This window comes from Lactuca sativa, chromosome 9 (genome assembly GCF_002870075.4).
Source record: "Lactuca sativa cultivar Salinas chromosome 9, Lsat_Salinas_v11, whole genome shotgun sequence".
Classification (NCBI taxonomy): domain Eukaryota; kingdom Viridiplantae; phylum Streptophyta; class Magnoliopsida; order Asterales; family Asteraceae; genus Lactuca; species Lactuca sativa.
Genome location: NC_056631.2, coordinates 71,994,771 through 72,012,496, shown reverse-complemented (window position 1 = coordinate 72,012,496; position 17,726 = coordinate 71,994,771). Strand labels below are relative to the sequence as shown.

The 17,726-nt window shown below is 30.5% G+C and overlaps 1 protein-coding gene across 1 annotated transcript; it reads left to right on the top strand.

The window, feature by feature from the left end:
- Positions 1 to 11,787: 11,787 nt before the first annotated feature.
- Positions 11,788 to 15,396, top strand: LOC128128992 (extensin-like). The gene is made up of 2 exons (XM_052767715.1): positions 11,788 to 12,466; positions 15,320 to 15,396. Exons 1-2 carry the CDS (start codon positions 11,788 to 11,790, stop codon positions 15,394 to 15,396), a joined length of 756 nt encoding a protein of 251 aa, XP_052623675.1.
- Positions 15,397 to 17,726: the final 2,330 nt, after the last annotated feature.

Genomic DNA, 17,726 nt, shown 5'->3' with positions numbered 1-17,726 from the left:
GCACCCAACATGCACACACGTACGCCCAATGTACGTGAGAGATTCTACAATCACATGCAAAGTCCTATTCTTGGCATACTTGACTCGTACGCCCATCGTAGAGACCAACTTTGCAAACTTTTTAAGAAACAATGCTAAAATGGAAATTACCTGGAACATTGGTGTTATAGATTACCTACGAAAGTCATTATCCATAGATATTTGCCTACTATTTGCTTATGATAGTTTATGTGTTTTGTATTTTTGAGGGTCAAATTTTGCTTTTTCGCTTCAATTCAAAACATTATTATAATTTAATTATTTTCTTTTCACAAAGTTAATACATAATATAAATGTATGTATAACCGTATGCACCATCAGAACACATTATTCCTTCAAAGCTTTATTACTTTATCCCTTCAAGTATGTATATATATATATATATATATATATATATATATATATATATATATATATATATATATATATATATATATATATATATATATATATATATATATATATATATATATATATATATATATCATCATCACTTTTGGTGATAACATTGTATTTCTATCGTGAAAAGTCCCTTTTACTATCGTGAAAAGTCCCTTTTACACTATTTGGTAATAAACCTAGTCCCTACTCCCAAGGATCGTTTAACCACAGTTAATACGCATGTAAAAAGGCTAAAATACCTTCAACTATATTTGGTAATAAACTTCATCTTTCTCACTCTTCATGATAACTCCAATATGTATGTATTATCTTTAGTATATACATTCAGACACATATATGCACAGCCATATGTTTGTATTATATTTAATATATTATAATAATAACTAGTTTATAACCGTGGAACCACGGTTATAAAAATAATTAAAATTTTATAATAAAAAAATCAAAATTATTAATCAATTATTTTAAATAAATTACTAAGAGATATTTTTATTAGTTATGTGAAATTATAATTATTGATTCAAATAAATATATATAAATAATTTTTAATATATATTAGACTTTTTTTGTGAATTAATGAAAACAATAATATAAAATTTAAAATAGAGAATAAATACATTGAAAATAACATCACATTAATGAGGATGTCTAATTAATTCAAAATGGAGAACTAATAGATTGACAATTGGCAACACATTAATTAAGAGGTCTAATATAATGACACATGACAAAAAAACTATTCTTTTATTAGTATAGGGAGATGTAGCTAGTGGTAATAATAAGGGAAAATCAGGGTAAATAAAAACTCCACGTTGTTAGTTTTTTGAACTTAATTGTACACAATTGTTAGTATTAATGACCTAAATGTTATAAAAAATATATAAAGTTTTAACTGATTATAAGTCAAAAATATAAGAATTTTCCTTCTAAATAATAATAATAATAATAATAATAATAATAATAATAATAATAATTTCAAATGTAGGGTTTTTCAATGATAATGGAGTTTGGTGTCACTAGATTCGTTGGTTAAGATGGGGTGGTGGGGTACGGATGGAGGTGGTGGCACCCAAAATAATAATAATTATTATTATAATTATAATTATAAAAAAAGCAATGATATTATATTTAGAACAAAGAGTAAAATCGTTACCAAAAGTACAAATAAAAATTTTTTTGGGAGCAAAAGCGTAAAAAAGCTAAAGTCATGAACCAAAAATTGCAATTCAGAATTATGAGATTGTGGATAGTGTGGGAAACATCATATGCATGGCGTCGCTTTTAAAAACAATAAAAGGTAGGGTATTCACAGTACCTGTTTCCTCGACAGTAACAATATGTAGGTCTTACCACAAATAGAAATAGTTGATACATGGGTAGCTTCCCACCACATCGTGCTCCATTTATGGCCTTGTTTTTTACTTTGCCTCAAGGACATGTTAAACTTTTAGAAAAATAAAATCAATCATTACTTTAGTCTTTATATTAATTTATATGATTATTTCATTCAGAGATTCAATAATAAAATGTCTCTTACGTTAAATCGATCGTACAGTTTTGGAGACAAAACGAGATATTTCAATTGCTAAAAATAGAAAACCCATGCTGGTCCTGGTTATCATATTCCTTTTAATAGTTGTCCCACGCACGTCAGGTCATTGGCCACTAGGTTGAAAATGATGCTTGCTTTTTAGTTTTTAATCATTTGTTTTATTTTTAAAATTTCAAGTGTCTATAGATTTTATTTGTTTAATTAAAACCCTAATTTTAAATATATTTTTTTAATAAATAAGTTTTTCTTGTAACTTCCTTTGCAATAATCAAATACTTATCCTCATCTATTTAAAACATTCTATAAACCCCTCGGTATCTAATTTGTTGATTTGAATTAGAACATATATGATATTGGTACTATTTGTATCAGTACTTATAACTACTATATAAATGGTCTTTAGGAATTTAAAAAAAAAAAAAAAAAATACTATGTATAATTTTTGTCCAAGTTTATTTTTTTACACCATTGATCTTTAAGATATATATATATATATATATATATATATATATATATATATATATATATATATATATATATATATATAGGGTTAGGTTTATATGAGACGACCTAATTTTGTGAGACCGTGAGATTTGTTTTTTTATTTTTTTTCAATTTTTTTTAGTTAATTCAAGTTCCAAAAATAATATTTAAAAAAACAATTTTTGGATTTTTCCATTTATTTTGCATTTTAAAATTATTTTTTAAAATATGTACAGTGTAATAATCTATTAATATTTCACGTATTTTTCAAAAAAAATGGATTTTTTTTTTTACTTAATTCAAGTTCCGAAAATAATATTTAAAAAAAGAATTTTTAGATTTTTCCATTTATTTTGCATTTTAAAATTATTTTTTAGAATATGTCAAAGTAATATATTCTATTTGAATATTTCACATATTTTTCAAAAAAAAACGGAATTTTTTTTATTTTTTTTATTTTTTTTAGTTAATTCAAGTTCCGAAAATAATATTTAAATTTTTTTTTTTGGATTTTTCCATTTATTTTGCATTATAAAATTATTTTTAGATTTGGTCTCACGGTTTCACAAAATTAAAATGGTCTCAAATGACTCTCTCTCTCTCTCTCTCTCTCTCTCTTTATATATATATATATATATATATATATATATATATATATATATATATATATATATATATATATATTCTTTTCGAATAACATCATTAAGAGAATAATGTTAAAAACATATGAAATGGCTAATTTACACTTGGTTCCTATTATTATTATTATTATTATTATTATTAATTTAAATTCCCAAATCCCATCCCATATTCCTCTTGATGAAACCAACCTCCATTTCCACCGTTAAAGTTATATTTGGCGTATTAGTTGAAAAAATATGTCAGCAGAAAGCTAGCTGTTAAATAAAAAACTAGTTGATATCTGAAAATTTAGCTGATAAAAAATAAGGTTTGGTAAAACTACCTGAAATATATAAAATTACATAAAAGGACATGTAAGAGTATATGTTTCTATAATTAATAAGAGATGTATTTGGAAAATTTTAAAAAAACTCCTAAAATGGTAGTCTAAGTAACTTTTCAAAAAGCTAGCTTATAAGCTACTTTTTAGCTTACCAAACACGACAACATAAAAAAGCTCGAAAAATAAAGTAACTTATCAGCTATCTGTGGCGCGTCAAACACAGCCTAAATCTTTTAAGAAGGATATGACTACGTATTCTTTGATTATTTGTAAGCTCAATCTCATTCTACTTGTAATGCTCAAAAACCTTTCGAAGAACAAATTCACAAACGTTTACAACGTTAATATGACTTTCCTCTGATACTGTGACAAAGTTGTCAGGGTTCCATTATATATCGTTTGGGAACACCTTAAGCTAACACGATAAATAGAAATTTATTTTATGTCAAGACTTGTTAAATGATGATCTATTAGAGGTTGACGAGCTTTAAACATTTTATATCCCTTTAATAAGCTAACTAATTCGGTTCTACCGATATACGATGCTCTTGCTGATGGAATTTTGTTTAGAATTCCAGACGATTTTCATGACATAATAAATGTTCAAAATTTTCAAAAATATTACAAAAAATACTATAAGGGGGTGTTTGGATATGAAAAAAAAATGCTTATTGCTTATTCCCACAATAAGCTAACTTTGAGTGTTTGGATAAAATCCAACTTATTAAGCTAAATAAGCTAATTTTAATAAGCATCTCTCCTCATGCTTATTGTTTATTGCTTATTCTCACCACAAATAAGCTATTAATTAGTATTTAATCAGAAATTAATTTAGAATTAATTTTGGGATTAAAGCAACTGTCTGAAAGTGCAGGGGCTATTTTGTAATTATTCAATATTTGAGGCTTTGGGCCATTGGATCACCTTTATTAAGGCTTGAACGAAAATCCTAGAAGAATCTAGGAGTTTTCGTCCAAGGGCTTAAGGAAAGGAGTCCATGGACTTGCTTAGGCCCTAAGCTAAGGGATTAGGGTTTACACCTTGAAACCCTAGTTAGCCTTAAGTATAAATAGCACCCTAAGGCACTAAGATTTCATCCAAGCTTTGGGAAACCCTAAAAGGGACGAATTCTAGGGCAAGATACCCTTCTCTCCTCTCTCCCATATTCATCCTTTCACTTAGTGTGTTTGTGAGCCATTAGAGGTACTACACTTGTGGTACTTGCTTTCAAGAGCTAAGGAAATTCAAGGAACTAGTTGTTATTATTATATAACAACAAAAGGTATGTATTCTATTCTTCTATGTGATTTTCGAAAACAATACTAGCATGCTAGGTTTCTTTTTGTGTTCATAAAGCTGTATAACTAATAGTGAAAACATACATCCAACTCTAGGGTTGCATGCACACATAAGAATGTTTGTATAAAACCTATCAGTGGTATCAAAGCCATTGGTTTTTGTTTTCAATTAGCTTTATTCAAATGTATGAACTTGACTTATTAGGGTTTATGGCTAATAAACCCTGGAGGCTTGATTTTCGAAATTAGGGTTTCTAAACCCTAGATTTCGAAATTTTTGGTAAGATTTCCAAAACCTTTTTCTTTGGCCCCAAGATTTCGATTTTAGGGTTGTCTAACCTTAGACTTTCGTGTAATTATCTTTTAAATGTTTAAATTTGGTAATTAAAGATTTTGAATTATCCCATCCCATAATTTCGAATTCTTGGGGATTTAAGGGATTAGGTTAAATTAATTGTTTAATTTAAAAGATATCCTTACCAAAATAAAAGATAATAGTCAAATTAATTAGATAATCATTTCCTTATGTGATAAACTTGATTTATTTGAATTATTTGATGGATTATCTTGCAACAAAATTGAATTAGGTCATATTTAGATAATTACTAATTAATTGGTTAATTATGATTATTTGTAATTTGAACTAGAATGTTCTTGCTTATGTTTTGAAAAGTTTCAAAACTTGCCCTCAAGTTTTGGAATTTAAATTGTTTGATTGTAAGGTTTAATTTTGAAAGTTTAAATTCTAAAACCCGTAGTTTTGAAAAGTTCAAATTACACCCTTATGGTTTTGTTAAGTTAATTAAAAGTATAATTAAAAGAGAGTTAGTAAACCCATAATCATATGGTTTATATTTAATCAAGTTAAAAGTGTAATTTATTAAATTAAACCACCTAGTATTTTAAAAGTGTAAAATACACCTTATACTATATATAACATTATAAGGCTAATATCATATATGTATAACTTAAACTGCTAGTCTTACCATTAGTATGTCTCATTCACGAAGCCGATCTATAAGGGGGTATAAGGTTATGACCTATAAAATGGTCGTTTAATGGGTGTCCACTCTCACCCACCGCTTCCTGGATTGGTGGAGGGTCGTTAGCCGAACGGGTAGGATAGGGCAAACCCTTTCCATTAAAAGTATAATGAAGTATAAAGTAACTAAATGTTTTACAAAATTACCAATCTAAGTTACTTTAGGCAAAAGTGAATTGATGTAATTCCATGAAATTGCACTTTGTGCCTTTGCGAAGACGTTAGTGGAGCGTGTGTGGTTAACCTGCACACTAAATGGTTCTAAGCAAAGGTAGCAAAGGGCGACTCAATGTTTGTCATAGTTCGGTGGAGCGTGTGTGGTTAACCGGGACATCGAATAGGTGACTGTAACATTAGGGGCACCATGTAAGTTTGCATGGTTATTCACACCCTGTTTTGTGATCCTCGGCATCCCAGTCACAAATCGAGGGGCATATCGAGATTTAAACATGTCATTGAAAAGTTCAATGAATCTCAAAAGATCTAGGAGTTTTCAATACATTTAAAACTTAGATTTCCTTTTCGTTTTTTATGGTGGATCCTAGCCTCGATGTTTCATTTGGGTGTTACATCAAGGATTCTAATCAACTTAACTTGAATTTTCTCCCGTTTTGTAGATGTCTACTTATGACAATCATGGTCTTCCCAAATCCCATGGAAGAAGCTTTCCAAACGAAGATGATATTCCACGATATGATCGAGGAAAAAGAGATCATGCTTCACTACCTCCACCTTCTCCAATTATTCTCCCTAACCCACAAGTTCGAAGGCTTGAAAAGTTCAAGCTCACTCAAGCCCTTTTGGCAAGTAAACATGGGAAACCTGTGTGTGTATACGTCTTAGAGATGAAGTCACACATTGATAGGTTAAGGATGTTGGGTGTCGAGATTTCAGGTAAGTTGGCTGTTGACTGGGTTCTTCAGTCGCTTCCTGAATTATATAGTGAGTTCGTTAGAGAGTACTATATTATGGATCATGACGTGACCCTCATTGATTTGACCTATTTGCTTATAGCTGCTGAATCAACAATGATTCGGCGAGATGGTCGAGCAAATTTGTCTGGTGAATCAAACTCCCAAACTTCAATGGACATTGAAAATGGCGACATTGGAGATCCAGAAAAGGTAAATTCTGAGATAGTTCCTTGTGCCATTCCAAAAGTGCCCATTTGCTTTTATTGCCAAGAGAAAGGGCATTGGAGATGAAGCAGCCCTATTTACCTGAGAGATCTAAGAGATGGGAGAGTCAAGACGTATGGCTCTACTTCAGGTAAAATTCATTAACTAACTCTTTTGAGTTCCTATTCTAGATTCTTAATACATGATGTGATAAGATTACATTTTGATGTTTTGTAGGATCGAAGAAAAGAGAGGAAGCTTATAGGAAGAAGTGAGCTGAATCTAATCGTGAATTTCGATCGCAATGATTGAAGATTGGATTCTTGAGCTACTACTTGGAGTTAGGATAGATTGCTAGGAAATATGTATTAACATAGTTTTTCAATTGAATTACATTGTAAGGACAAATTTTTCCGCAATAAAATAAATTTTGATTTTATATTATTTATTTATCCTTGCAATGGCGTGTATGAAAAATTGATGTTTGAAGGTTTCTATTATTAGCAATAATTGATTTGATTCTTAATTATGTTATTTGTGGAAATGTCAAGAATTTACCAAATAGGGAGAGTTTCTCATTGCCCAAGTTTCAATTGGACAGAAACTTGAAATCATACAACTTGATTGCGTGATGAATGAGAAATTTCATATTTTGGAAATTAGACTAATTCGTTAACAAAGTGTCAAGTGAAGGACTAGGAGATCGAGTACACAAGGTTATGTGTTGATTAAGTCCACCACAAAAGTAACAAAGATATTCGTCATGATTTACTAGGGTTTAGTAAATATGATTATACTTATAAGATTAAGTGTGATTCTGAGTTGATTGAAAGAGTTTCAATAAATAGCAGTACAAATAAAGAAGAATCAAGTAGGCAGAAAGATAAAAGCTTCTCTGTTCTAAGAAAAAGGGAGAGTATCTTTTATTGTGTTTTATGATAAGTCTTAATGATTAAGAACCATATATCAATTGATCCTCTAAGTGAGTCTTAGTGCATTTGTATGTCTAAGAAGAGGAATCGAGAATTGTGGAAATGGTTAAAATCAAGAAGTCAATCATACTTCGTCCCAATATCAAGTCTTAGAGTTATACTCCTAGATTGTGAATTGAGTCACAAGTCTTAAGAAGGTTTATAACACTCAACAAATGTGGAGTTTGGAAAAGTTTTCTTATTCTTGCACATTTGAAATTGGTAAGTTGTGCTGTCTTGGATAAGACAAAGACCAACTAGGACCAATTATGTGAAATGTTTTGTCTTGATAAGAACTACACTAACTCTTGAATATTTGCTTTGTTTAGGAAAGTTTCCTAACAAGAGAATCATGTATGTCAAGAGGTCAGTGGGAGTTTTAATAATCTTGAAAAATGTTTCAAGAACTAATCAAGAATAAACCTTATCGATCATCACTAGCACACGACTTGAGGTTTACAACCTATTGTGTTGACATTATCTTGTTTATGTGCCATTCCAATTGAGTTAATTATGTATGTGAGTTCTATGTGTTCTCATTTGAATGCATAAAGACAAAGCACCTTGATCGATGGAAAGTACATTGATATGTAAGGATAAGTTGCTAAACTACTTGGAAGACATGGTGGGCACTCGTGTTACCATAAGGCAAGAAATCAAGATTAAGAAAGTTCAGTCCATATGAGTTTGGATTTGTCGCAAACTTGGTTTTGGAAAATTCACATGGATAGGAACATATACACCATAAAATCTAAGTGTCATAAGATTCCATCCTTCATGAAAATGACTGTGAGGAAATGCTTTCACTAAGAGAGATTTTAAGGAGATAGCAATTGTGAAAATTGTATTCTCGAACTCGATTATGGTTACGACATCACTTTCCACAGTTCGAATTGTGAGATTTGGCAATTGGTCTGAACATCTGGGACTTAGTAACATAAGTTCTGATTTTCTTTAGACACACATGTGAGCTTTCTAAGAAAAAGGTGTATGAGTTTAAGAATCTTGGATAAAGGCTTATCAAAGCATTAGGTATTAGAAATATGAACTTAAGAAATTCAATAGATATTGTTTTCTGGAAGTTCAACTGTTTTCTGAATACATGTCAAAGCTAGTGGGAGCATAAGTGTTATGCTTATATGATAATAATCATCATGATAGTGGGAGCATACGTGTTATGCTTGTATGATTATTATGGAAAGTATTGCAAGTTAGCAATATTAATTATAGAAAACAAGAGTTATACTTTGCAAAGTCGTAAGGGTTGAACAGTTGTTTTGCTATAATTAAGGGAGAGAATATTGTACTTCGTTTCGAAATCTAAAAGCTTAGATCGAGAAATTTTAATAAATTTAGTCAAAGGATACATAGTGTGTTCTTAAATTTCGATTATGATTACGACATCCTTCTTCATAGTTCGAATTGTAAGAACGTGACACATAAAATATTATGGCAGAAGATTGATAGAGTATCGTATCTTTATGTAAGACATTATGCATCGTGTCCCATACGCTTCGGGTATAGGATTGATTGCAAATGCTATAATATTTGACCATTCTAAAATTTTCCAAATGTCTAGCGCATTAAGAGGGAAAAAGGACTAGAATCAGTTTTGACTAAAATAATTAAACAACTATCAAAGGACGATCCAAAGTTCGCTGAAGATTGGTTGTTTGTGAGTAGTTGGAAGTATGGTATTGGATGGACCATATCGACATTATTATGAATAAATAAGATTCTGTTAAGAATGAGTTGTCATAAGGCAAATAGGGAAATGTTTCCATATTGGGAGCTGGATATTGAGAATCTATGTCTAGAATAGAAACTTTTATTCAAGAAGGATGTTCAAAGGAATGTACTTTGAGTGAGAGACATCATATCTATAGAATTGTTTTTGATAGAGATTGGCCAAGTCTTGATGATTTTGAGCTATGACTTTACGAAAGGATCATTGCATAAAATGTTAGAATCTAGCATATTCTATAAGTGACAAGAATTTGATATTCTTATACTTATGATAAGGATTGGGAGTTGTGAAATGAGTATGATTGGAAATGTGTTCATTTGATATATTTCACAAAGTAAGGACCATAAGTAAACATTGTGTGCATGCTAAGAGCATGAGAAAATTGTAGTAATAATTCAAGTAATAAGTTAATTAACCGAAACAACAAATAATGAGTAATCGACATGGTGATAAATAAAAGGTGTTTTATTTATACTCAAAGGTTTGGGACCATATAGGATTAGTATTATTCTTGTGTTTCACTTTGCATGTTTTGACTTCCTGAATAATTAATTATTTCAGAATAATCAAATTATTCAAATGGGCCACAGTCGTTCATATGTTGGAAGTAGGTATGAATGAAGACTGTCATGAATTGGTTTGTAGATTCTCTAAAGTGTATTAGACATAGCAAAGGTTTGCTGCAACGTTCGTGAGTGCTTATGAATATGATTTTGAGCATTAGATTAAACCCACGCTCACAAGAATCACTTCATAGATTTTATCACGAGTGATTGTGAGTCGATAATATTGTATATTCTTAAAACCTAGACGTGTGAGTTGTTATTTGTTGGTCGGTTGAACATTGATGATAAGTAAACGCACCAGTAACTTGGTGTTATAAAACTTATTGTTGTGTGTGATTCGATGATTGAATACAAGCAAGCATTGAATCGAAGTTTATCCGTTCCTTTTTCCCAAAGTGGGATAAAAGTGATATATGTTGGCCCCTCGATGATTTAGTGATGACACCCTAAGCGCTTGGCCAAGTCGGGACTAATTTGATGTGTTCAATTGTAATCTGTTGTCAGTCGTCACAAATCGGAAATCGGGAAACAACACATAGACTGAGAGAATGATTTCAATCCATGTCTCATGTCTATATGATATCTAGAATGGAGGAATATATGATCCCTTATCTAAAGGACACGCTTCTGATACGATCAGAGTTGACAGCGGCTTTTGAAAGCTACGATTGTTGATCAGGTTCTGAAGTCATACGCAGAATAGTTATTAGACTTATCCAAGTGGGAGACTGTTGGATTAGTGTCTAAGTCCATAACTATTTTGGTATGTACTTGACCCGATTGTGAGCATGGTCCTTTTGGGTTGCCTTCACACTGGTGACTAGACATGATGATTGTTAAGGAGAGAGGCTGGTTTACTGTTAAGAATAATAAATTAGGGTATAAATATGATTTCTTAATATATTAATTTGGAATCATATTATTAATTAGTATTTAATCAGAAATTAATTTAGAATTAATTTTGGGATTAAAGGAACTGTCTGAAAATGCAGGGGCTATTTTTGTAATTATTCAATAGTTGAGGCTTTGGGCCATTGGATCACCTTTATTAAGGCTTGAACGAAAATCCTAGAAGGATCTAGGAGTTTTCGTCCAAGGGCTTAAGGAAAGGAGTCCATGGACTTGCTTAGGCCCTAAGCTAAGGGATTAGGGTTTACACCTTGAAACCCTAGTTAGCTTTAAGTATAAATAGCACCCTAAGGCACTAAGATTTTGTCCAAGCTTTGGGAAACCCTGAAAGGGACGAATTCTAGGGCAAGATACCCTTCTCTCCTCTCTCCCATATTCATCCTTTCAGTTAGTGTGTTTGTGAGCCATTAGAGGTACTACACTTGTGGTACTTGCTTTCAAGAGCTAAGGAAATTCAAGGAACTAGTTGTTATTACTATATAACAACAAAATGTATGTATTCTATTCTTTTATGTGATTTTCGAAAATAGTACTAGCATGCTAGGTTTCTTTTTGTGTTCATAAAGTTGTATAACTAATAGTGAAAACATAGATCCAACTCTCGGGTTGCATGCACACATAAGAATGTTTGTATAAAACCCATCACATATCACCACCACCACCAACCACTACACCTACCACCACCGACCTACCACCATGCACCACCACTCATTACTATCGACCACTACCACTCATCACCACTACCCACCTCCACCACCACCCACCTCCACCATAACCTGCTACCACCACTCCTACCCATCACCCACAAAAACCATCACCCGCCACCACCATTACCACCTACTTCCACCACCCATCACCACCTTCCTAACCAACCTCAATCACCCGTCACCACCAACCACCACCTACCACCATCACCACCTATCACCACCCACCACGACCACCCATCACCACCATTCGTCACCACCACCTCCACCCACCAAAACTAGCACCTGCCACCACCATCACCACCCACCACTTATCACTACCACCCACCACGACCCTCTACCACCACCTACCCCCATCACGCCCACCCACCTCCACCACCCACCCACTACCTACCATTATGACCACCACCTGCCATTCCACCAACCACCACCCATCACCATCACCATCACCCGCCTCCACCACCCCACCACCCCACCACCATCACCCATCACCAACGACCACCACCACCTATCACCACCACCCATCACCACCCCCACCCATCACCCACCAAAAAAACATACACCATCACCACCCTTACTACCATCCGCCACCCACTCACCCAACACCACCACCTGTCACCTTCACCCGTCTCCACCGCCACCTGCCACCCACTATAATCACCACCCTACATGTCACCCCCCACCACCCTTCACCGCCACCACCACTACCTACCACCTACCACCACCAAACAACACTACACACCACCACCACCCATCACCACCACCAGTGATTATGTGTATATAATCACATGTGATTATTTGTATTTAATCACATATGATTTATCTGGACAATATTCTTTTTTGTCCATATAAATCATGTGATTAAATACATTTTAGATATATTTAATCAAATGAGATTAGATATATTTAATCACATATGTCATTATTGCGTTCTCGATTCAATAATTATTTTTTGTCAACTTTAATCATATGTGATTGGATACGTATAATCACATGTGATTATATGTATCTAATCACATATGATTAACATGAACAATATTCATTTTTTATTTTTCGTTTCAATAATTTTTCTCATATATATAATCACTTGTGATTATAATTATTTAATCACTTATGATTAATGTGGACATTAATTTGTTTTATTTTTCTTGATTCAATAGTTGTTCTCGTGTATATAATTACATATGATTATATTTATTTCATCACATGTGATTTATTGAATCAAGAACGTGAAAACAAATCTTTTTCACATAAATCGTATGTGATTAAATACATGAGATCAACTATTGAATTAAAAACACAAAAATGAATATTGTCCATAAAAATCATATGTGATTAAATACATACAATCACATGTGATTATATGTACCTAATTACATATGATTTATGTGGACAAGATTCATTATTTCTTTCTCAGTTCAATAATTGTACTCATGTACTTAATCATATGTGATTATATGTATCAAATCACATATGATTTATATTGATAATATTCGTTTTCTCATTTTTTATTCAATATTTTTTTTCTTATGTATTTAATCATATGTGATTGTATGAATTTAATCACATATGATTAATGTGAAAAAATACAAACTATTGAATCAACAACACGAAAATGAATATTGTGTATAGAAATCATATGTGACTAAATGTACAAGAACTATTGAATGAGAATGCGAAGATGAATATTGTCCATATAAATCATATCTTATTAGATACATATAATCTCATGTAATTAAATACACAAGAACAAAAACTGAATCAAGAACGCGAAAATGAATATTTTCCACATAAATTCTATGTGATTAGATACATATAATCACATGTGATTATATGTGTTTAATCACATATGATATATTTGGACAATATTTATCTTTGTGTTCCCAATTCAATAGTTGTTCTCATGTATATAATATTATGTGATTATACGTATCTAATCACATATGATTTATATAGACATCATTATTTTGTGTCCATATAAAGCATATGTGATTGGATACATATAATCACATATGATTATATGTATTTTATCACATATGATTACAGTTGACAAAGAACAATTACTGAATCGAGAATGTGACAATGAATCTTATCCACATAAATCATATATGATTGGATACATATAATCACATGTGATTATATGTATTTAATCAGATATGATTTATGTAGACAATATTTATTTTTGCGGTTTCGATTTAATAATTAATTTTGTGTATTTAATCACATGTGATTATATGTAGATAATCACATATGATTTGAAGTGGACAAGATTCATTTTTGCCTTCTTGATTCAATAGTTATGCTCATGTACTTAATCACATACAATTATACATATAATCACATGTGATAAAATACATGTGAACAACCATTTAATCGACAAAGCGAAAATGAATTGTGTCCATATAAATCATATGTGATTAGATTCATATAATCACACATAATTAAATTTATTTAATTACATATGATTAATGTGGAAAAAGAAAAACTATTATATCGAAAACACAAAAATAATTCTTGTGTACATAAATCATAATCTGTGACTAAATATAAAAGAACAACTATTTAACAATATTCTGAAACGAATATTGTCCATATAAATAATATCTGGTTAGATACATATAATCTCATGTAATTAAATACACAAGAACAACAACTGAATCGAGAACGCGAAAATAAATATTTTCCATATAAATTCTATGTGATTAGATATATATAATCACATGTGATTATATGTATTTAATCACATACGATATATGTGTACAATATTTATCTTTGTGTTCTCGATTCAATAGTTATTCTCATGTATATAATCATATGTGATAATATGTATCAAATCACATATGATTTATATTGACATCATTTTTTGTCCATATAAATAAGATGTGATTAGATACATATAATCACATGTGATTAGATGTATTTAATCACATATGATTAAAGTTGACAAATAACAATTACTAAATCGATGATTTGATAATGAATATTATCCACATAAATCATATGTGATTAGATACATACTTTTCTTTGTTTACTATATCGGATTAGGGTATCCGTGAACAATAACATAAAAAAAAAAGTAATGCCTATATAATAGAAGAGTTAGTGTAACTCACCTCCTTGAACTTGAAAATTAGCTAGATTGAGCTATATGGATCGTTTCCTTTCCAAGAACCTACACAAGAATTATAACATTGTTTAGCTTGTGCTTTGTTGTATTACTCTTATAAAACTTTTGTACATATTTCCTTATTTTCTCTTTGATCGTAGGGCTCTGTTTGGGATCTGTTTTCCTACCTTTCAACCCATTCTTAAATTTCAATAAATAATATTGGTAAAGTAACCCATTTTATCAATTCATAAATATAAATATCTCGTTCTAACGATTTCTGGTTGATTTTATATTAAATTTACAAGTTAGTAACTTTAAGATGTCACTTTCTGGACCACTCAACACTCTTGGAATAAACTGTACCAATCTAGTAGGAATTACATTAGTTCCTTTATATGTGTATGAAATCCTACAGTGACCATCAACTCTCTAATAGACTCCAATTCAGTCCCTAGAGCTTACAATTTATATCAGAAGTGCTTGCAAATTTAATACCCTTATCTACACCTTTATATGATCTTGACAACATTTTTCGACATGAATAATCAATGAAATTAGGACACCTTTTACACCTAAGTTTTTTCCAATTTCTTACTGAAAAAAGCTAAATTTGCAACTTGGTTGCTTAACTTAATTCCATATCAAGACAAAATATAAATCAAGACCAACAGGAAGTATTTAAGAATTAAGCTATCATATTTCCCTTGCAATTCCCCTGTATGTTGAAAACCTAATGGAACAAAGTATTCAAAACAAAAAGGCAACATTTAAAGAAATGTGATGCAATAATTACCTTGTTCCATGACCATAAGAGAACGGAACCAGGGGATGAGGAATAATCACGGAGCTGAGAAGAAGCAAGGAAACGTCCGACGACAGATACAAGGCCGAGAAGAGGAGAGGCGCATGAACGGTAGCGGAGATGTTCTGCACCGGAACAAACGTCCCAGCAGCCAATTCCGGCTTCAATGGATGAAGAAGCGATGACTACTTCGTCTTCCATTTATAGAGAATTTAAGGGCTAGATAAAGGTTCGGTTGTAGAGAGTAGAGACGGTCGCGAATGCAGAGGAGATGGAAGCGGCAAGAAAATCAACGATGGGTTTAGGAACTGCACTAGGAGGGTTTGAACTCATAAGAACAAAGTTACTGAAATAGCCCTAAAAGCAATTAGAAAAAGAAAAGCGTGTGTTTTTTGAACTTGTAGGCTAAAAAATGTTCTCAATCTCAAAAATGCTCTCATTTGAACATAACTCTCTCTCTCTCTCTCTCTCTCTCTCTCTATATATATATATATATATATATATATATATATATATATATATATATATATAATGACTGTTTTAAATCCCCTGATTTACTGGCAGATGAGATGTGAACAAATAAGATGTCAAAATATGGTCAATATCATATTGTCCACAAATAATGCCAATATGGGAAAATTAATGACTGTTTTAAATAATAAATAAAGCGTATAGTGATCCCATATACATAAAATAAAATATTTTGCTCGACAAGCCGCAATAATGCTTGGCATTTGAAATTTATCGTTAGCTAACACAAAATATCTTTGCCAATAATTTGTAATTAATATAAGTTGAAATTACACGAATGGTCCTTATGGTTTGTGATAATTTACACGTTTGGTTCTTAACTTATTTTTTTGATTCGAAAATTTTCTACTGTTTGTTTTTATTGTGTTTGGTCCTAATTTTACCTAGAAATACTATTTTTTGCTTGATTTTTTAATTTATTTAAATAAGGTGGGATAGATAAAGTAGGAAAAGTGGATTAGGGTTGTGTTTATTTAAATAAACACAACCCTAACCCACTTATCTTACTTTCTCTATCCCACCTTATTTAAATAAATTAAAAAATCAAGGGTAAAATAGTTTTTTTAGGTACGACATGGACGAAGCACGTAACAAAAACAAATAGTAGAGACCTTCCAAGTTAAAAGATATGTTAGGGACCAAACGTACAAATTATCCAAAACCATAGGGACCATTCGTGTAATTTACTATATATATATATATATATATATATATATATATATATATATATATATATATATATATAAGGTTAAGTTCATTTGAGACCACTTATATTTTGTGAGACCGTGAGACGCATTTGTTTACTTTTTTTTAAATTTTTTTTTAATTTTTTTTAGTTAATTCATGTTCCGAAAATAATATTTAAAAAAAGAATTTTTTGATTTTTCCATTTATTTTGCATTTTAAAATTATTTTTAGAATATGTACAGTGTAATATTCTATTTAGAATATTTCACGTATTTTTCAAAAAAAATAGAATTTTTTTTATTTTTTTTTAAATTTTTTTAGTTAATTCAAGTTCCGAAAATAATATTTAAAAAAAGGATTTTTAGATTTTTCCATTTATTTTGCATTTTAAAATTATTTTTTAGAATATGTCAGTGAAATATTCTATTTAGAATATTTCACGTATTTTTCAAAAAAAAAACGGATTTTTTTTTATTTTTTTATATTTTTTTTATATTTTTTTTAGTTAATTCAAGTTCCGAAAATAACATTTAAAAAAAGATTTTTTGAATTTTTCCATTTATTTTGCATTTTAAAATTATTTTTAGATTTGGTCTCACGGTCTCACAAAATTAGAATGGTCTCAAATGAACCTGAACCTATATATATATATATATATATATATATATATATATATATATATATATATATATATATATATATATATATATATATATATATATATATATATATATATATATATATATATATATATATATATATATATATATATATATATATATATATATATCCTTTTGTTTAT